The sequence below is a fragment of the Erinaceus europaeus genome, chromosome X (genome assembly GCF_950295315.1).
Source record: "Erinaceus europaeus chromosome X, mEriEur2.1, whole genome shotgun sequence".
Lineage (NCBI taxonomy): Eukaryota > Metazoa > Chordata > Mammalia > Eulipotyphla > Erinaceidae > Erinaceus > Erinaceus europaeus.
Genome location: NC_080185.1, coordinates 53,542,970 through 53,565,805, shown reverse-complemented (window position 1 = coordinate 53,565,805; position 22,836 = coordinate 53,542,970). Strand labels below are relative to the sequence as shown.

The 22,836-nt window shown below is 36.9% G+C and overlaps 1 protein-coding gene across 8 annotated transcripts in view; it reads right to left on the bottom strand.

The window, feature by feature from the left end:
- Nucleotides 1-2,477: 2,477 nt before the first annotated feature.
- Nucleotides 2,478-22,836, bottom strand: part of ACSL4 (acyl-CoA synthetase long chain family member 4) — an 89,738-nt gene continuing 69,379 nt past the window's right edge. For all 8 annotated transcript variants that reach the window (XM_016193094.2, XM_060182519.1, XM_007534368.3 and 5 more), the window contains 6 exons: nucleotides 21,655-21,827; nucleotides 17,462-17,536; nucleotides 13,401-13,592; nucleotides 10,634-10,748; nucleotides 7,839-7,996; nucleotides 2,478-5,343 (listed from right to left, as the gene is read on the bottom strand). In XM_016193094.2, the coding sequence (XP_016048580.1) occupies nucleotides 5,186-5,343; nucleotides 7,839-7,996; nucleotides 10,634-10,748; nucleotides 13,401-13,592; nucleotides 17,462-17,536; nucleotides 21,655-21,827 (871 nt within the window). In that variant the 3' untranslated portion in view covers nucleotides 2,478-5,185. The remainder of the gene's footprint in view (nucleotides 5,344-7,838; nucleotides 7,997-10,633; nucleotides 10,749-13,400; nucleotides 13,593-17,461; nucleotides 17,537-21,654; nucleotides 21,828-22,836) is intronic.

The window sequence follows — 22,836 nt, the reverse complement described above, 5'->3', positions numbered from 1 at the left end:
AACTAACTTTCCCTTTTATCTCAAGAAAAGTTTGAAGTAGGAAAAAATGAGGGAACACTGGGCATAGAACAAGGGTACTTTAATGATGACTCTTTAGTCACTATCAGGCCACCCCATCATCTGGGGCCCTAGTCGGGGAGTCCTGAGATTCCCAAACAGACATGGTGGGCCTAGACCTCGAATAAATCCCTTTCTCCATTGTTACTGGTCATCTCTATCAGGAACAACACAATAGATCCTTCTTTGGGCCACCAGATGACCTTGCCCTCAACTTGGACTAACCATGGTAGAGAATGTTCCATCCTCCAAAGGGAGACTGGACAATATACTCTTATCTTCCATGTGAGAAAGATGGGTTCTGAAATTGGGGCAGCTTGGAACATTCCTACTCATGACCACAGAATGTCAGCTCAGATCTACAGGGATGCAGAGGTCACATAGGCTTCTAAGCTGAATATGGGCCCCAGATGAGATCAGATCAATGGGGTTTACAGTCAACAGTATTTATACACCTTTCCCATATTTGGGAGCTACTCTCATCCCTGATCCAGCTTTCTGGTCCTTTTTCCAGCCATGACATCATCTCCCCAGAAAATAAGTTGGATCCACATGCATATCAGATGTCAGCCTCAGGAAAATAATCTAGTATAGTCATGGGCCCTTTGGAATTTAACTGAAATATGCCTACTAGGGGGTCGGGTGATAGTGCACCTGTTTAAGCACACATAGTCCTAAGCACAGGACCTGTGCAAGAATTCCCAGTTTGAGCCTCTGGATCCACATCTGCAGGGGTAAAGTTTTACCAGTAGTGAAGCAGGGCTCCAGATGTATATCTTTCTCTCCCCTTCTGTCTCCTCCTCCCCTCTCAATTTCTCTCTGTCCTATCCAATGAAATGAAAAAGATGACCCCCAGGAGCAGTGTATTTGTAGTGTGGGCACCAAGTCCCAGCAATAACCCTGGAGGCAAAAACAAAAAAGTTAAAATTAGTAGCCAACAGGCCTTGAGACTATGCAATATGCATATCTGTATCTCTGATCTCTTCTGGTTATTTCCCTGAAGGGTTTGGGGTTTGTGCATAATACAGTGACCTGAATATTTCCTGAGGCATCACTGAATTGCACTGACATTGAGACAAAGACTAACACACTCTTGATGTCTCCCACACCTTGAATGTAATTTGTGCTTTGACAATTGCTTCTGAATTGTGTTTTTACCTAACAGCATCTTTGATCCTCCTGTTTCCTTTTGATGTGATGCGATTTTCTCAATACTCTGTCTAGAGTTCTTTCTGATCACTGGCACATTTGATTTCTCCCATCTTGAAGCGTCTAGGTTCTGTCCCTCCAATCTACATGTTGACTGCAGTTATTTTCTTTCAATCCTGAGATGTTTAGGATCTCAGGATCTTGACATCTGGCTAAGTTTCTTCTACCCTCATAAAAGCCATATATATTAGAGACTGGAAAACATTTCTCTGGAGAATCAAATTGACCCTAGAATAGAGATACCCACATGGGGCTAGGTGGTGGTACTGTACCTGATACAGCATACATGTTATCATACACAAGGACCCCAGTTCAAGATTCTGGTCCCTATCTACACGGGGGAAGCTTTACAAATGGTGAAAAAGTGCTGTAGGTGTGGCTCTTTCTATCTCCCTCACTTTCTTCCATTCTCCTCTCAATTTCTCTTGGTCTCTATCAATATACATCAAATACAGTTTAAAGATACTGATGTAGGATTTGCCAAATGGACACACCAAAGTCACCTTATAGTAGCTCTTTTTAGCAAGCTCCACCCATATCCTTAGTTCAAAACAATCTGACTGATACTTTCTGGATAAACAATGATCTTATATCAGTCAACCACATATTTCCAGGTGGAGAAATACAACTGAGAGATGTAAACTGACTTGCCCAAAGTCACACAGTAGCAAATGGGAAATAGATTGAGGCAATCTGGTTCCAGAGCAATAACACTATTTTGTAAATAACCTCGTTTTACATGAATATTAGTTTCTAAATTAAATTAGCCTAAAGGTAATTATTATCACTTCTTAACATTTACTCATAATCCACACAACATGACTATATTTTGTTCTAAAGGATTAGTGTTATAAAATGATTCTCTCTTTCTTTCTTTCTTTCTTTTTTTTTTTTTTTTACCAGAGCAATACCCAGCTCTGGTTTATGGTGGTTCCAGGGACTGAATTTAGAACCTTGGGGCATCAGGAATGAATGTCCTTTGCATAACCACTACCTAATCTCCCAGGTCTGGTTCTATTCTATTAACCAAACCAAAGTAACATTGCTATATTAAAATACTTCAAACTAATATATGAATGTTAATCAATCCAGGATAACTGCTGAGTACCATTCTATAAACCTAGTGACAAATACTTTTGAATTGTGTTGAAAAGTTTGGCTAATAGTCTTTAAATGCACAATGAAATACATAATAAATATTAAAATACAAATTAACTTTATAGCATGATTGGATTTATTTCTTAAGATTCAAGTGCAAACTTAAAAACAAGAACAAAGCTTTTCATCAAGAATAAACTAAAAAATCTAAGTAACAACTCTGCAATCGAGCATCGATGTACAAGTGTGAATACATTGTAATTTGTAACAACATCTAAAAATTAAAATATTTCTTTCTAAATACCAAACATCACACAGTCTTTAACATGTTCTCATCTTCTTACCTCTGAAACACTTGTCATGTTACCAAGAAAATATAAGTAATGATCACCAATCAACCTCTATGATCAAAAAACATTACCCTCAACATCTGACTTTTTGAAGCATTCATTTGTATTTCAATTCTAAAAAGGCATAAAATTATACTTTCACTCTAAGAAAAAAAGTGAATACAAATATCACGGAAGCAAGATATTTTCATGTAATTAAAGCAAAAATCGTAAGTGTTTGACTTAAAATGTACATAACTGTAGTAAAATTTTAAGTACAGCTTTATTTGATGGTTGACATAATAACATCAAACGATTTTAACAGGTACAAAATGTAAGATTAAAATATTTAGGCTCAAATACTTGAAAAGTCAATATGAATATGGAAAGATCTGTTTACACAAACAATTTATTACTGATGAAAAATTAGGGGGTAGTGGCATCTCCCTGGTCCCTTAACAATATTTGGATTTTCATAAAGAATTAGCAGCACCCAACCTTAAGTGTAATTGCATGTTTCTAAAGGACCTATACAACAGCTTAGTTGGCAGTGTTCTAGCTTTCGGGAGATAGGGTGAGTGGGGCAGAGGTGAGAATATCTGAATATGCATGCACTCACACATTTAAAATCACCATTCCAAATGGGAAAAAAAAAATCACACATCGAAAAATTCTGATGAAATTATCCTTAAGAGATCACATGGGCCGGAAATAGTAGAAGATGAATAGTAGTCTAAATGACAATGTTTTTTTCATTCTTCAAAGGCAAGTTTGGGAGAATAATAGTACTCACATACACATAACTTCAGGGAGAACTTGCCTTCAACTTTACATTTCAGAACACCGGACAGAGAACTTTACAAAAAAACCTTCATTCTCACTTATAATAATACCAGATGATTTTTTCCTTTTTTTTTTTTACCACCATATACATAACATTTAAATATTTTCTCTATAAATATTTCAGAGGAAAAAGAACATATTTTGTTGCAGTGGTGGCACACATCTATACAAAGCAATGTCTTAAGCAACATATATATGTGTCAGCAACATATTTATATATGTATATATATATAAATGATTAAGAAAAAAGTGCAAAGGATAACTGTATTAAAAGTTTTTGCTTCTTACAGTAACTAAGGTTCAAGTGTGAATATCTGTTAGGGATATACCATCCCAAACTTAAGTGGAAAGTTCAAAACTAAGCCCACACTCCAAGCTACTGCACAAATATTAGGTTCCTTGTTGAATAACTGTTCTTCTCCCAAATCTAGTATTTCCAGTTTCTAAACTCTTCACAAACAGAAAAAAGTGGTAACGATGTTTTTCTTCCCTTTGACATCCCCCAAATTTATCAAGATGATTAATTCATGGAATCAAACAAGTTATTAGAGAAGCCATTCATCATAACCTGCTTTGCTAAAAGTAAATCAAAATGAGAAGCTTTATGAAATACAAACTATTGATCAAAAATCAAATCAGCAACAGCAAACAGGCCTTAAATTATAGGTGTAATTTTAATACAAGTACATATCAAAATCAATCCCTGTTGTCAAAGGTAAATTTAGATTCTAAATTTCTTATCCAGGTTCACTGCTGCACAAGAGCCATGATTCTAGATGCTTATGGTTTCACAACTTTTTCTAACAGAGAAAGAAAAATATTCCCTGTTAATAGTTGAGTAACTTTCTATTGCCTTACTCTTGGTTATCAATCTTTTACTTTAGACAGATGAGCAACTTGAGCATTTTTCAAAAATGTACTTTCCTCTTATGTCATTCAAATACTTCCCAATTTTCAACTTCCAAATTTCAAAACAGCAGTTCCATTTCCCTTTAAATATATTACTAGATATTTTTGGTGTGTTTATGCTGCTTTATTCTTACTTCAGGCACTGTAATTATTCACAATAATACAATGATTCTATGTCTAACTTATGTAACTATTAGGAATCTTAAAAATCATTTTCAAGATATTATTTGATTCTGCATATTATATTACGATTGAATATTCCCTTCAAGATAAAGGGCTGGAAGAGAATTGTAAAGCCCTGAAGCCACTTCTGCTTCAAATAGTGTTAGTACATATGTTTTATTGTCATGCTTAATATTTAAGCTTTTTTGAACTAGTTAGGAAGACAGCAGACATTGGAAGCTGTAGATTTTCTTAAACTATATTCTACTTCAACTTTGATTTATTTTGTTCAGCATTAAATATTTTCAAGAAAACGAGCATACCTTAAGCTAATTTTAAAAAATACTCCAAAAGTAATAACAGCTAAAAGGTGATAAACTTTTTAATTACAGCATCACTAGAACTATGCAAAACTAAATGAAATAGACTATTTCAGTCACTTTTGGTTTTGTTTTATAATCATGTCTTTAGAATGATTTACCTTGCACTCTAACAGACAACTCAATAAAGGCTTAAAAGTTTATAAATGAAAAACCTCCAGAACACCTCCTGCACACCTGAAAACTGGAGAGAACATTCTATTTACCCCCATACATTCTCTCTATGTCTTTGAGGTAATGGTTCTTCAACTCCTTCCTTTTCAGTTTGAAAGCATCAGTTACCAAACCAGTCTCAGGGGTCCATGGCTCAGGGCTTAAGCGAACCTTGATTGGGATTTCGAATCGCTCCAATTTCACTGAAATGAGGAGGGGAGAGGTGGGGAAGGGGGGGTACGAAGACAGAGAAATAATAAAACATGAATGTTGTAGGACTGACACGGATGATCCAGGTGATAAGGCAAACAGATATATTCTAGTTACTGACATAATTCCATTTTCTATTTTTCAAAGTTTCCATAAACTGTTCTGGATCCATAGTTTGGGCTGATGCCCTGCCCCATGTCTTTCAGTTTGTCAGTCCCACCAGCCTGCCTTGTAGCTGCATGGCTCAGTTCCTTACTACATCCTGGTGTCTGCTCACATACCACCTCCCCAGGAAGGACTTTCCTGGTCACTCATGACAAAACAGATGCTACTTTGTCTCTCTACCTCCTTACACTAGGTTTTCATCAAACTACTTATCATCAACCAATATATTATATTAGGTTGCTAGAAAAGTCATGACACACTTTTCCATGCAAAAAATGCATCATGACTTGAAACTGAGGGATCTTATGACTGTATTTTGTTTTCCATCTGATCATGACTCAGCTTTACTTTCACCTTTATTGCTTTTACACAATTTGATATGTAATGTCAAATTATTAAAGTCATCTTCTACTCCATCAGTACATTTAGAGATGAGTAAGGAAGATAGTCTATTGGCTAAAATGCTTTTTATAAATAGTACGTAAAAACAAATCAGAATTTGAATAGAAGAAAATCCTGGTAACCTGATGTTTATTAATTAATTAATTAATTAATTTTTAAAATATTTATTTATTCCCTTATGTTGCCCTTGTTCTTTTTTTATTGTTGTAGTTATTATTGTTGTTGTTACTGATGTCACCCTTGTTGGATAGGACAAAGAGAAATGGAGAGAGGAGGGGAAGAAAGAGAGGGGGAGAGAAAGACAGATACCTGCAGACCTGCTTCACCACTTGTGAAGTGACTCTCCTGCAGGTGGGGAGCTGGGGACTGGAACCGGGATACTTATGCAGGTCCTTGTGCTTTGCACCACATGCACTTAACCCATTGCACTACCGTCCAACTCTCTATTTATTTATTTTTGACAGGGATTTTTTTTATCCAAAATATTTATTTCTTTATTCCCTTTTGTTGTCCTTGTTGTTTTATTATTGTTGTTGTTGTTAATGTTGTCATTGTTGGATAGGACAGAGAGAAATGGAGAAAGAAGAGGAAGACAGGGAGGGGGAGAGAAAGACACCTGCATACCTGCTTCACAGCTTGTGAAGCGACTCCCCTGCAGGTGGGGAGCTGGGGGCTCAAACCAGGATCTTTATGCAGTCCTTGTGCTTTGTGCTACTTGCGCTTAACCCACTGCGCTACCACCCAACTCCCTACAAGGATTATTTTTTATTGATTTAATAATGATTGACAAAATTGTAGGATAAGAGGGGGTACAATCTTTGGAATATAACTAAAATTTGCCAACTAGCTATCTACAAAATGGAGGGCTCCTCAACACTTCATCTGTACTATTCCAGCCTTTAGGTCCATGATTGGTCAACAATTTGTATGGCTTTGTATGTTAACTCGATTTTCAACCACTAGGTTCCAGATGTTAGCATGATGCCAAACAGACTTCCCTGGAGAGATAACCTCACCAATGTGTCCTGGAGCTCCACTTCCCCAGAGCCCTTTCCCACTAGGGAAAGAGAGAGAGAGGCTGGGGGTATATAGATCGACCTGTCAACACCCATGTTCAGTGGGGAAGCAATTACAGAAGCCAGACCTTCCACCTTCTACATCCCACAATGGCCTTTGGTCCATACTCCCAGAGGGTTAAAGAATAGGGAAGCTATCAGGGGAGAAGATGGGATGCAGAGTTTTGGTGGTGGGAATTGTGTGAAGTTTAGTCAATGTTTCCTTTTTTGTGTGAAGTTTAGTCAATGCTTCCTTTTTATAAATAAAAAATTAAATTAAAAAAAGAGGGCGTACAATTCCATACAATTTCCACCACCAGAGTTCTGTATCCCATTCCCTCCATTGGAAGTTTTCCTACTCTTTATCCCTGTGAGAATATGGACTTAGGATCATTATGAGGTGCAGAAAGTAGAAGGTCTGGCTTCTGTAACTGCTTCTCTGCTGTTTATTATACTGTATGATACTTAAGAATCGTTCCAACATGAAAATTCATCATATAATCATGTATCACTTAACAGTAATGATGTGTTTAAAGAAATTAATACATGATTTTGACATGATGAGAAACACCATAGATTATAATAACACTAAATTAGATAATTTAGACCCACTTCTTATTTAGGCTATCTGGTAATAGCCTATTTGGGTTAGTCGCACACATTCCATGTAGACTAAAACTTCATTAAACAACAAACATGCTGGTGTATATTAAAGAACAGATTTTTGAGAACTCTTATTATTAAAAGCACACACACACACACACACACACACACACACACACACACATCCTGAAGGCACTAATATACAAATTATCATCACTGAATTATTTTTAGGAATCTCAGCAGACAAGCAATTTTTTACTTACTGGCATTTGCAGCTTCTCTAATTTCTTTCAGTATTTCAGCTTCCATGACTGGATTATTGCAGATATCAACCCAAGTTCCTTCCACCCCTTTCTGCTGTGCCAAAAGTGTTAACTTTTTCTGGTTAGGAACCACAAAGCTGATCACGTAGGATTGGTCACTAAAAAGTTAGAAAAATAAAACAAATTAGAATTTCGAAAATCAAGGAAATTATCCATAAATTAACAATTCATAATGTTCAGATCATTGCAAATATGCATTTATCTTTTTATGTATATATTAAGGTCTCATTAACCTTAGTGTTGGGATAATGAAGGATACATAGGCTAATGAGACTGGACAGAGAGCCTAAAGGACAATTGCAACAAGATGTTCAAAGCCAATAATATGGGAGCAAAAATGACAGGAACAGCTGTCATTTTTGTCATTCTACTATCGATAAAATAGATTTTCAGGTAAAGAAGGGAATAGAGACAGAGATGGATATTATATTATAGTTAAAGTATCAATCCAAGAAGATATAACTATCATTGATATAGACAATACAAGTATTAACTGACTTGAAAGGGTATGTTGACAGAAACACAATAACAGTAAGTGACTTTAACATACCATTCACAGCAAGCAACAGATCATTGGGACCAAAAAAAAAAAAAAAACACACAAAGGATATAGTGACCTCAAATGAAAGCAGAGATGACATGGACTTAGACTTATATGGAAGACTCCATCATAAAAGAGATGAATACACATTCTTCTCAAGTGCATATGGAACATTCTTGAGGACAGACCATATGTGGGGGCACAAAGACAGCCTTGATAAATATGTGAACACTGAAATCATAAAAAGTATTTTTTTGTGGTCCGGGAGGTGGTGCAGTGGCTAAGGTACTAGACTCTCAAGCATGAGGTCCTGAGTTCGATCCCCGGCAGCACATGTACCAGAGTGATGGCTGGTTCTTTCTCTCCTCCTATCTTTCTCATGAATAAATAAATAAATTCTTTTTTAAAAAAGTATTTTTTCAGACCATGATAATATGAGGCTAGAAATCGATCACAAAAAGGAAAAGATGGAGAAGGAAGACGAGGAGAAATATCCCCAAAATGTGTAGACTAAACTAGATGCTTCTGAATAAAAAATGGGTCATTAAGGAAATCAAAAGAAAACTTACTTGAAGAATACTAAAAATGAAGAGATAAGCTGCTAGATCATATAGGATACTGTGATGGTAGTGCTGAGACAAGTTCATAGCAGTACAGGGCAGGTCCACATTAACAAAAAGAAAGATTGCAAACAAACTAATGCCACAACCGAGGCAATCAGGAAAAGCACAATGAAGAGACCCAAAAGTCAGCAGGAGCAAAATATCAAAACTCAGAGGAGAAATTAATGAATCAGAAACCAAAATGACAATGCAAAAGATTAATGAAACCAACAGATGGTTCTTATAAAACAGATAAACCACTAGGTACACTTACCAAGAAAAAAAAAGAAAAATCTATGATAGAGATAATCAGAAATAAGAGAGGTGAAATGATAAATGATGACACACAGAGGTATGAGGGATCACATGAAAATATTACGAACTACTCTATGCAAATAAATTGAACAACCAAGATGAAATGGACACATTCTTAGTCAGACAACCTGCAAAGTATGACCAAAGAGGAGGTATAAAATACTGAATAGACTTATCATTAATGCAGAAATTAAAGGGATAATTAAAAGATTTCCCAAGAATAAAAGCCCAGGTTCAGATCTCTTCATTAATAAATTGTATAAGACTTCAAAGAACTAACATGCATCCTCTTCAAACTCTTTCTAAATACTGAAGTAGGGGGAATACTCCCAGAAACATTTTAAGAGGCCAATGTAACTCTGAACTCGAAAGCAAGAAAGTATTCCAACAAAAATAAAACTATAGATTTACATTCCTGATGGACACTGAGCAAAATCCTCAGCAAAATCTCAACAAGTTGCGCTCAACAACATAAAAAGATAACAATTCACCACTAAATGGGATTAATTCCAGGGATATTTGAACATATGCAAATCAGTATAACATATCACATCAATTAAAAATGAAAACCACGTTTATATCAACAGATGCTGAAAAAGCAACTGACAAAACTCAATACCCATTCATGGTAAAGATCCTTAAGAAATTTGGAGACTAAGAAGTTCCTCGGCATAATAAAGGCCGTATATCAATATGACAAACTCAAGGTTAACATAATACTCAATGGAGAAAAACTGAAAGCTTTCCTCCTAAAATCTCAAACTATACAAGAATGTCCATTCTCTCTACTACTATTCAATATAGTCCTGAAGGTCCTTGCCAGTGTAATCAGGCTAGAAAGAGATATCAAAGGAAATCAATTTGGAAAGGAAGAATTTAGGTTACCACTATTTGGAAATGACATGACACTATCTATAGAAACCCCTGAATAGCTCACCTAAAACTAATATAGACCACCAATAAATTCAGTAAAGTGGCAGAATGGAAAATTCATATCAATGTACAGATTGCATTTCTATAAGTAAAGGGTGAGTCAGAGGAAAAGGAAATGAAGAAAATCATTACACAAAGGATGGATCAGTGTAAAAGGAAGTGAAGGAAGTAATATCATTTACAATTGATTCCCAACTCTGGTGAAAGCTTGATGTCTCTTTGATGGTATATGTGTATTTATGTATGCATATATATGTATATGTATATATATGTATAATTCAGTTGTCCTCCAACTTTTCTTTTATTGTAAGTATATGAAACACCAATGCAGTATTCTAAGTTACCTTTTGGCAAAAGCACAGATATTGTCAATAAGTGGACAGTTCTTTAGAGCAGCTTCTACTTTCCCGAGAGAGACATATTCACCAGCTTGTAACTTCACCAGATCTTTCTTACGATCTGTAAATCATGAAGAATGTCAAGTTACCCTACAATTGTTTTATTAACATATGTAAAAATTCTGAGTTCCTTTGAATTCCATTGTTTTAATCATTATTTACAAAGATACTTCTAAGATCTTATCATCTACAATGCTTGCCCAGATATATGAGTTAAAAATAAAGTACCCAGTTAAAGACGTATTACTTAAAATATTATACCCTATACTTGAAAGTTTAAATACTAATAGAAACTTTAAATACTATATTTAAGTTATGAACAAGGACTTTGGAGCATCAGATCTGAAAGTCAATTCTGCCCACTATGAGTTATGTGAGTTAACTCTCTAATCCTCAGACATGCAATACTATGTCTTCCATACAGAATAGATTCATTCAATGCTAATCTAATTAATCTATTTGATATTATATTGTAAAAATGGAATGATCTAAGAATGTACTAGAACAGTGGGCTGGGCTGTGGAACAGCTAGTTAAGTATACATATTACCATGCCCAAGGACTCAGGTTCGAGCTCCCACTCCCTACCTGAAGGGGGCACCTCAAGAGTGGTGAAACAGGTCTGTGGGTGTCTTTCTCCATCCATCTTTCCCTCTCAATTTCTCTCTGTCTTATCAAGTATAATGGTAAGGGGGAAAAATGGAAAAAAAATGGCCACCAGTAGTGTTGGATTTGAAGTGCCAGTACTGAGCCCCAGCAAAAACCCTGGTGGCAAAAAAAAAAAAAGTACTAGGACAAACAATATGAACAGTCTGAATATGAAGGTTGAATTACTACCTATATGAGTGTTTATAGGAAAACCAATACACTGAACATGTCCAAAGAGACACCCTTTGATTGTAGTGCAATTAAGAAAAAAAAATAATAAGGGAGGTTACGGAGTTGTTCTACATTTAATCATGTTTTGGGGGAATTATCCCAACAGATCAAGAGTCAGTTTTTTCAAAATATTTCTATTTTCTGGTCACCTACAGGTCCACAGACAAATTAAGGTAGTGTACTATAGATGTGACTAAGGAAATTTTATGTCTTAAAAAGAACCCAAAAAAGGTGGAAGGGGACTGGGACCCTACAAAGTGGTCATTACCAGCTAGCTAATCTGTTTTTATTTTAACTTTTGTTTAATTAAAGAGTAGCACATAACATTCTCAAGTCACTTTTTGAACATAAAAGTCTAAATAGCACGCTCAATAAAGACACTATTAAAGCAACTATCATTCTTACAATGACTAAACAAATGAATGTTGAGAACAGATATGATTATGTCTAAGGTTCAGGGTTCTTCACCATATACAGGGCCAATGGTGAGGGGGCGGGGATGCATACACACAATTCCTTGGGTTGGGAGAAAAGGGATGAGGTGAACTGCAATAAAATATGTCACAGCCAGCCAGGCTTCCCTGGACTGAAGACCCCACCAATGTGTCCTGGAGCTCTGCTTCCTCAGAGACCCATCCTACTAGGGAAAGAGAGAGGCAGACTGGGAGTATGGACCGACCAGTCAACGCCCATGTTCAGTGGGGAAGCAATTACAGAAGCCAGACCTTCTACCTTCTGCAACCCACAATGACCCTGGGTCCATGCTCCCAGAGGGATAGAGAATGGGAAAGCTATCAGGGAAGGGGGTGGGATATGGAGATTGGGTAGTGGGAATTGTGTGGAGTTGTACCCCTCCTACCCTATGGTTTTGTTAATTAATACTTTCTTAAATAAAAAAGAAAAAAATATGTCACAGAAGGGAGTCGGGTAGTAGAGCAGCGGGTTAAGTGCAGGTTGCACAAAGCGCAAGGACCAGCGTAAGGATCCTGGTTCTAGCCCCTCGCTCCCCACCTGTAGGGGGGTCGCTTCACAGGCAGTAAAGCAGGTCTGCAGGTGTGTGTCTTTCTCTCCCCCTCTCTGTCTTCCCCAACTGTCTCCATTTCTCTCTGTCCTATCCAACAGCGAGAGCAATAACAACAACAATAATAACCTACAACAAGGGCAACAAAAGGGAATAAATAAATAAACAAATAAATATTAAAAAAGACTCCCTTAAATTAAATAAATAGAATGTCACAGAAAGACAGTAGCTGATAAAAAAGTGACTCTTCTGAATTTTTTTTCGAATATCAAGCTATTTTCCTACACATTCTTTCCATTTCTAATGTTGCTGCTGCTGTTGCCACCAGTTACTAATCACTGTCCAACTGTAAAAAGTTAATATATACCAACTTATTTATGAGTAATACCAACCCTAATAGGTTGATAAAGTTTTTATTTCACAGATGGAGAAGCTCAGATATACATAAATAACTTGCCCTAAACCAATTAAATCATTGACTCAGGGTCTTGATCACTATTACCTTTTATTTTTTAATCTTTTCTATTTCTTTATGTATTTATTTATTTATTTGATAAGGCAGAGAAAAAGAAAGGGGGAAGAAGTGGATATGTGGAGGCAGAGAGAGGGAGAGGGAGAGAGAGAGAGAGAGAGAGAGAGAGAGAGAGAGAGCTTATAGCACTGCTTCGCCACTGGTAAAGTTTTTCCCTGCAAGTGGGGATGAGGGTTTGAATCTGGGTATGTGCACATGTTACCACCACCTGGCCCAACAACTGCCTGTTTGTATAGGTTGAAGGAGCAAAAACTAAAGAAAAACTCAATAAAATATACAGACCTATAATCTGTAAGCATCCATCAGGATGGAATTCCCCAATATCACCAGTGCAAAACCACCTTTGTCCATTTTCATCCACAGAGTAATCCTCTGCTGTTTTCTCTTCATTTTTAAAATATCCCATGGAGATATTTTGTCCACCAATTACAATTTCACCTCTGGGGTTTGGCTTGTCATGGATTGTATAACCACCTGAAAGTCATAAAAGCAAGTGAGTTGTTTTTCTAAAAATTTACTTACATCAATTCTCAAATTTTTTCTTTGCTTATACTTTATGCTGGTTAGATTTATGTTGCTTTATGGAAGAACATTAGCTTATATTGACTCATATTTGTTAATTTTAATATCTTATTTTTATTTTAAGGAGAGAGAAAGAGAGAGAGATACAGAGAAAGGGACTAGAGTACTGCTCAGCTCTGACTTATGCTGGTGCTGGGATTGAATGTGGAAATTTGGAGCCTCAGGCATGAAAGTCTTTAGCATAACTATTTGTGCTGTCTCCCAGATTCATGCGATGATAGTGGTTGGTTGGCTGTGATTTCATGGAAGTTTCAGTGATAATCATCAGTCACCCACCCCAAACCTCCCATACATATAAAGGTGAACGTGGAGAACATCATTATAGCTTAGGACTCATAGAACTACATCAAAAAATTACTCCCTCAACACCACTATAAATAAGTAAATTATTAAAATGTTATCATCAATGGGTATTGGATTTTTTTTTCTAAAGAGGTTTCTTCTTAAAAATTATTTTGATTATTTTATTGTTGGAGTCAATGGTTGCCAATACAGTTGTTTTTGGTTCATGGGTACGATTTCTCATCATCCCATGATAGTATCTGCAGAATATTCTCACCTATCAAAGACAAAGCCTTTTGAGAGGGGAGAGAAGCCATGGGAAACAAGACAAAATCTTTTTTTTCTTAATTTTATTTATGACCAGCCATGACTTTAAAATATTTTACCTGTATTCATTATCATTTACTGAATAAAGTCATTATTTCTAGTAAGTCAAAGAGATAAAGTGGAGATTGTAATATATAACACAGTATTGAAATTTTGAAAGTTACTAGGAAAAATGGTAAAGGAGGCATGATAAGTAATCATTTCACAATGCATATACATATCTTATACACCTGAAATGTAAAATAATGCTGCATGCCAGCTGTACTTCAATAAAGCCAGAAAGAGAAGGTCAAATACCAAATGACCTGAGAGAACTTAAGACTAAAGGACAGTAAAAGATATAAGGTCAAACTTGAACTATGTGTGGTGTTTTGTATCATGGAATACATTAGGGTCCTGGTGTATGATGGGGAGGGGAGGCTAGGTTGGGGAAGATTGTGACTTGTAGGGAATTTTCATAGGGAGATAAGAAGTTGTACCTAGGGAGTCAGGCAGTAGCTCAGCAGGTTAAGCGCAGGTGGCGCAAAGCTCAAGGACCAGTTAAAGGATACTGGTTCGAGCCCCTGGCTCCCCACTTGCAGGGTGGTCGCTTCACAAGAGGTGAAGCAGGTCTGAAGGTATCTATCTTTCTCTCCCTCTTTCTGTCTTCTCTTCCTCTCCATTTCTCTCTGTCCTATCCAACAATGACAACATCAATAACAACATCAATGATAACAAGGGCAACAAAAGGGAATAAATAAATAAATATAAAATTTTTAAAAAGAAGTTGTACCTATGTGTCAACAACTATACTGTATGCCTTTAACCAAGCCCCTGTAAAGTGGAAAAATACAGGACACAAACACGCACCTGGGATCAAACTAGATGCCTCAGGTATGCAAGTTCTGCAGACTTAATAAGCCAAGCTATTTCCATGGCAGAGTTACTATCTTATTTCAAAGAGATCTGCTCTCAGGAGGAGATTTGATAGAACTTGGCCTATTAAAAGTTGTGTACCAGTTTTGGTTTCAGATTTTACTTTGGCCCTCTTTGTAAGAAATGTTGGGTTTTAAAATGCCAGGGGCAGATGACCCCATCAATGTGTCCTGGAGCCCCGCCCCACTAGGGAAAGAGAGAGACAGGCTGGGAATATGGATCAACCTTCCAACACCCATGTTCAGCAGGGAAGCAATTATAGAAGCCAGACTTTCCACCTTCTGCACCCCATAATGACTCTGGGTCCATATTCCCAGAGGGATAAAGAATAGGAAGGCTATCAGGGAAGGGATGGGATACAGAGTTCTGGTGGTGGGAATTGTGTGAAGTTTAGTCAATGTTTCCTTTTTATAAATAAAAAATTATTCTGATGGTGGGAATTGTGTAGAATCGTACCCCTCTTATCCTATGGTTTAGTCAATGTTTCCTTTCTATAAATAAAAATTTTAAAAAATGCCAGGGAATATGTAGGGTCATAAGCTTGTAGTTGTGGGGGGGAGAGGTCTTAGGTATTCAAAAATGGGCCTGCTCCCTCAAACTGACACTGAAGCTTAATCACAGAAATCACAAAATAAAAACTGAAAGGCAAAAATGTTTTCCAAGATTAACAATATACCTTGTTTCTCTGAGTCTAATAACATGTCTAATAACACTTTTGATACTGATGCCTAATATACATGCACACATACTATCTGTATTTTCTTTAGCTTTCCATATTCAAATTTGAAAATCATTACCATGAAAGAAAAGGGAAAAGCTTATATTCAAAACAAAAACAAAAACAAACAAAAAACTATTAAGAATGACAATTTTAAGTGTGGTATTAAAAGGGTTGTTACTTTTTCAAAGTACTGACAGTAATGCAAATAATAAATCACACAGGAGAAACACTTCACGATTTGGGGATATGAAAAAGAAAGAACAAGAACATCATTATAGCATATGTAATATATGAAAGATCAAACTTAGGACCTCATACCTGAGGGTCCAGCACTACAACCCCTAATCCACGAGCTACAGAAATTTCATGTTTATGTCAGGTGGAACCTATTCATTCTCATAGGTTTGAATAAAACAAGGAATATGCCTTATAAGGTTCCTTCAAATTTTTAGTCCATGTCTCCACCTACATTATATATTCTCTTTTATAATCTCAAGCTTTTAAACTACTTTAAAATAAATAAGTACTTTTCTTTATATGGCAAAGTCAGATTGTTTACTGTTGGCTTATTTTGCATTTAGTATATATGTTCAGTATACATTTAGTATATATAGTTATTTTCATGATTATACCATGAGAAATCTGGTTTCCTTTTGCCTTCAGTTGAGTTATAATAAGGATTGTCACTGGGCCAATAAGAAAATTCACTTGAACGGTGTGTTGTTTTGTCATGTATGTGATCTAGATTCAAGCTGGGCTCCCGTCACACTGAAGGAAGCTTCAATGCTGCAGGCTCGCTCCTTCTCTGTCTCTCTGGATTGTCACCAATGTTTATAAAATGTAGGCTTCCTCTGAGTAGTTTGTACTTGTAATTATATACAAAACCTATACAAATAACTGGATAGTAGAGTCTTATCTCTGAAAATGTTTGCTGGGGTCGAGACCCAAGATATAAGGAGAGAGAGAGGAAAGTACGTGTGTATGTGTGTGTGTGTGTGTGTGTGTGTGTGTGTTTGTGTATTTATTCCTCTATACCCTAGGAATCTGGAGTTTCAATCCCCTACCCAAACCTTCTAATTAGCAAAGTCAAGCTTCAAAGCAAAGGATATATATATCCAGTCTCACTTTCTCCAAAGTCAAGAAAAATACCCCACTAAGATGGTTTACCTCTTTACCATCAAATACTACCTAGCTCAAATTCCAGAGATTTCTTTCCTCTTGGGTATCTAATGATGCTACTGACAGAAAATCTACAGGCCAACAAAATAACCAAACAAGCAACAGCAAAGGCTCATTTCTTATCACAGACAACAAAACAATTGAAAAAAAAAGGAAAATACATGCATGAAGTCCCAAGTTTAACCCCAGCAACCCATATGCCAGAATAATGCTCTGGTTCACTTTTTTCCATTAACAAATAAATATTAAAAAATAATAAAACATGGAAGTCTTGAAGTTCACAGTGATTTGCAGCATATCTAGAATTACTTATGTTTGTCATACAAGTCTCACTTACCTTCCTGCCAGTCTTTCAGTTTAATTTCACAACAAATAAGTGGTGCTCCAACTCTGCCAGTAGTATAATCAGTAGCTATAAGGGAAAAATAATTAAAATATCAGCATACATTTCAGAACTGCACCAATAGAAGATGACTAGGAATACTGCAGTTAATGTCAGAATCTAAAGATGACAAAAGAAGAGGTGGCAATAAGAGCTAATGCAAAGTGTGGTAACTGTTCTATATTTTAACTCCATTCTAACAGTCCAAGTTGATAATAAGTTGTTAAGCTGTACTTCATATAATTATAAAGGCCTGTATTAAAGGAACCAGAGATGGTTCTCCCTATGATTCCACCTACCCTTATCTACCTAGGAGCTTGACAAGGTAGAATTTGATTAGAATTCCTTTTCTTTCTTTCTTTCTTTCTTTCTTTCTTTCTTTCTTTCTTTCTTTCTTTCTTTCTTTCTTTCTTTTTTGGTTTTCTTATTTTTTTCTCTTTTTTTGTATTTTTATTTAAGAAAGGAGACATTAACAAAACCGTAGGACAGGAGGGGTACAACTCCACACAATTCCCACCAACCGGTCTCCATATGCCATCCCCTCCCCTGATAGCTTTCCCATTCTCTATCCCTCTGGGAGCATGGACCCAAGGTCATTGTAGGTTGCAGAAGGTGGAAGGTGTGGCTAATGTAATTGCTTCCCTAGTGAACATGGGCATTGACTGGTCAATGCATACTCCCAATCTACCTCTCTCTTTTCCTAGTAGGGTGGGGCTCTGGTGAAGCAGAGCCCCAGGACACAGTAGTGGGGTCGTCAGTCTAGAATTCCTTTTCTATCAGTCACTGACTAGCTGCATAACTTGAACAAATGCCTTAACTTCTCCAAGCCTCCATTTCCATCTTTATTAACCGAGGCTACTAACAGATTTACTTCATAGAAGAATATGTTATGTGGATTAAATAAGATTATTCATGGACAGTGCTTAATATTTCCTAGTATGAAGTCTTCAGTTAGTATTAGCACCTATTATCAAACAAAATAAAGACGATTTTACCCTGTTATGTATAATTATTGTTAGTAGTGGTCAACCATTTTTGAAACTCTAATACATGTTTATATTATATTAAACATTGTGAAGAACACAAAAAGTATCTGGAAATTCTACATATAAGGAGAACATAAGCCATCTAGAGGAACACAGGAAACCATTTGAAGAATATTTAAATACTAAACTGCATAGTACTAACAGAGAGCACAATGGTGCCTTAGGAACCTAGAAACTGATATGAAATGAAATTGGGAAAGCACTAAATGCAGAATTGCATAGTAGGGAGATGGCTATCATAGGTTAATAAAAAGGAAATTCCAAGAGAAAGGGATGGAAAATGAAGAGAGATGAGAGCAAGCATGCCTATATGATAGAGAGAAAGTCTGCTTTGTCTAGAATGAGGTGTCAGGTCTATAGGAAATAACAGATAAACACAACGGGCAGATTAAAGATGTTTGGAAAGCTAGATACATCAGGTATAAAGCTGTGTTTGAGGTGGATATGTCTCATTGTAGCAATATGATATAGACAAACACAACAACTAAAAACTGTTACCTCAAATCAATATGAAACAAATATTGGATGTCAAAGGGGGCAAAAAGAGGAAGCAAAATAATGGAGATTGGGATGGTCTGATGAAAACTACAGACATTAAAAATAAACGATAAGGGGCCAAGATGTAGCTCAGTGATATATGCTTCATATATGCTTGAGGTCATGTGTTAATTTCTCAGCACCCCAAAAGAAACATAGTAAACAACCACATGGTTTCACACTTAATACCCTTTACGAATGGGAATACTACAGACACAAACAGCAGTGGAGAGGTGACACTGCTGATTTGGGACACAATGAAATTAAAGTGAAAGGAAGAATCTCAAAAATAAATAAAGAAATACACCATAGCTTCATAATCCAAGGCAGGTGATCCCTCCCAAATAAATTTGGCACTATTTGGAAATATGTTTCAATGTTCTAATGGGACAGAGGAAGTGGGTTATTAATATTATCTAGCTGCTAATGATACTGCAATGTTTATAAGGTCATCTAACAATAAAGTATTACCTCATTCAAATTTTTAATACTACATAATTTAAGAAGGCTACTGAAAGATAATAGAAGAGGAAGTGAACAAAAAACTTAAGATATAGATATAGATTCAAAGAAAGAGTATAAAAATGATACTTTATTCCTAATGTCTAGCTCCCCAAAGAAGTCATGTTTAAGACAGAAAAAATTAAAAGCTCAAGGTGATGACATTTTGAGGACTGTGTAACATAAATATTTTAGTCCAAGAAATGAAGAATATGAGGGGCTTGGCAGTGGCACACCTGGTTGAGTGAACAGGTTATAACATGCAGTGATCCCGTTTTAAGCCCCAAGTCTTGATCTGCAAGGGGAAACCTTCATGAATGGTGAAGCAGTGCTACACTTGTCTTTCTGTATCTTCCTCTCTATCCCCCCTTTCCTTTCTAATTACTTTCTGTTTCAATCCAAGAAATAATAGAATATTAAAAAAAATAAATTCTTCACTTTAGCCTTTGTCCACAGACATCAGGCATGGAATGCCAACCTTTCACCCTCATTACTCGTATGAGACCTTTCCTTTCATAGTATTCTCTAATTTCATTCAAGGAGGTTCACTTCCTAACAAAGTCCCAAAACCTAGATATAGACAAGGTCCCGTAAGATAGAGCATATGTTCACATGTATCCATAAATTACAGCGAAATATATATCTGAATGCAAAAATACACAATAGTCTGTAGTGAGTCAGTATCAAGTTCACAATGAAATGATGTCTACTTAGACTTAGATACCCTCCTCACCTACTTCCTATTACAGTTCTCTCACTCACTCCAAAGCTAACCTTATCAAAGTAAGGACTGAAAAAGCTGAATAAGGGCAAGAGACTGGAATACTTCAACGATGACTCTTTAGTCACTATCAAGCCATCCCATCAGCAGGGGCCCTAATCGGAGAGTCCTGAGATTTCCAAACACATGATGGGCCTAGACCTCAAATAAATCCCTCTCTCCATTGTTACTGGTCATTTCTATCAGGAACAACACAATAGACCCCTTTGTGGGTCCCCATAGGACCTTGCCCTCAACATGGATCAACAACGGTAGAGAATGTTCCATCCTCCAAAGGGAGGCTGGACAATATATTCTACTCTATACCTGAGGAAGATGGGTCCTGATATTGGGGCAGCTTGGAATGTTCCTACTTATGACCACAGAATGAGAGCTCAGATCTACAGGGATAGAGGTTACATAGGCTCTTAAGCTGAATATAGGCCCCAGATCACATCAAATCCATGGGGTTTACAATAAAAAAAATTTATACAACTTCCCATATTAGGGAGCTACTCTCTTCCCTGATCCACCTTTCTGGTCCTTCTTCCAGCCATGATATCATCTCCCCAGATAATAACTGGGATCCACCTGCATATCAGATTTTAGGCTCAGGGAAAAGAAAAAACTAGTATAGCCACAGGCCCTTTGGAATATAACTAAAATATGCCTACTAGGTATCTACAAAACAGAAACCTCACCCAACTCTTCATTGGCACTATTCCAGCCTTTAGGTCCATGATTAATCAACAATTAGTTGGGCTTTGTATGTTAACTCTCTTTTTAGCCACCAGGTTCCAGATGCTAGCATGATGCCAACCAGACTTCCCTGGACAGACAACCCCACCAATGTGTCCTGGAGCTCCGATTCCCCAGAGCCCTTCCCCACTAGGGAAAGAGAGAGACAGGCTGGAAATATGGATCAACCTGTCAATGCCCATGTTCAGCGGGAAAGCAATTACAGAAGCCAGACCTTCAAGCTTCTGCATCCCACAATGGCCTTGGGTCTATACTCCCAGAGGGTTAAAGAATAGGAAAGCTATCAGGGGAGGGAAGGGGATACAGGGTTCTGGTGGTGGGAATTGTGTGTACCTCTTATCCTATGGTTTAGTCAATGTTTCCTTTTTATAAATAAAAAAATAAATGGTATCTATGACTCTCTGTAGTAAAGAATTCTAAAATTACATAGGTTTGCAATGAATTAACTGGAGAGATATTACATGGCCACGATTCTGAAAGGTCACACAAATGAGTTTGAACTAAAGACTAATGTTAGAACTAGTTTCCACACTGGAAAGTCTCACCTTCTGTAACCGTCCCAGCACCACATGATTCTGTCAGTCCATAGCCCTGGCCAATGGGGCAGCAGAAGCAGACATTCATGAATCGGTGAGTCTGAGGAGACAATGGTGCTCCACCAGACAGCATCATACGGACATTACCTCCCAGCAGGGCCTTCACCTTCTTAAACAGTATCCTTCATACATACAGAAAATGCATAGTTTTAGTGTGTGCATACATTATTCCTCACACCAATCTGATTTATATGCCCTGAGAGGTAGGTATTTCTCAGCTTTGGCTGAACATTTCAGTTTCAGAAACAAAGTGATAAAGAAAGGTTAACAAAGCAATTAGAGACACCTTGCGGGGGGGTGGGGATGTTCCTCCAAACTCATTAAAATTTATGATGCTCGGAAACTATTCTGACACACAGTAAATGATGTCAAAGAAAAAAACTTATCTCTGGACCACTGAGTCATCTATCTTATCATTATTCTGGTGAAAAATATTTTCACTTCTCTACTCCTCTGCATCACATTTAAAATAATATTTACATTCATATACTTACTACAGTATTTCATGAATATAATAAATCTGATACCTTCATGAAGATTCAGTCCTGAGAAACCACTTGTTAGAATTAGAAATAACAGTTTAAACCCATGTGCTGATTCAAAAGTCAGTTCTAATTTTTCTTTTTTTTAAATTTATTTTCCCTTTTGTTGCCCTTGTTGTTTTTTATTGTTGTTGTAGTCATTATTGTTGTTGTCATTGATGTCATCATTGTTAGGACAGAGAAATGGAGAGAGGAAGGGAAGACAGAGAGGGGGAGAGAAAGACAGACACCTGCCTACCTGCTTCGTGGCCTGTGAAACGACCCCCCCGCCCCCACCGGTGGGGAGCCGGGGGCTCGAAGTGAGATCCTTAAGCCAATCCTTGCGCTTTGCGCCACCTGCGCTTAACACACTGCACTACCGCCGGACTCCCAGTTCTAATTTTTCTTTGTGATTTTAAATTTTATAATTAAATCTTAAACATTTATTTTTTAAAAGATTTTATTTATTTATTTATGAGAACTACAGGAGAGAGAGAAGGAACCAGACATCACTCTAGTACATGTGCTGCCAGGGATTGAACTGTGCCACCTCCGGGACCACACTTAAATATTTATTCAATTACTGTAATTTCCCAAATCCAAGATCAGG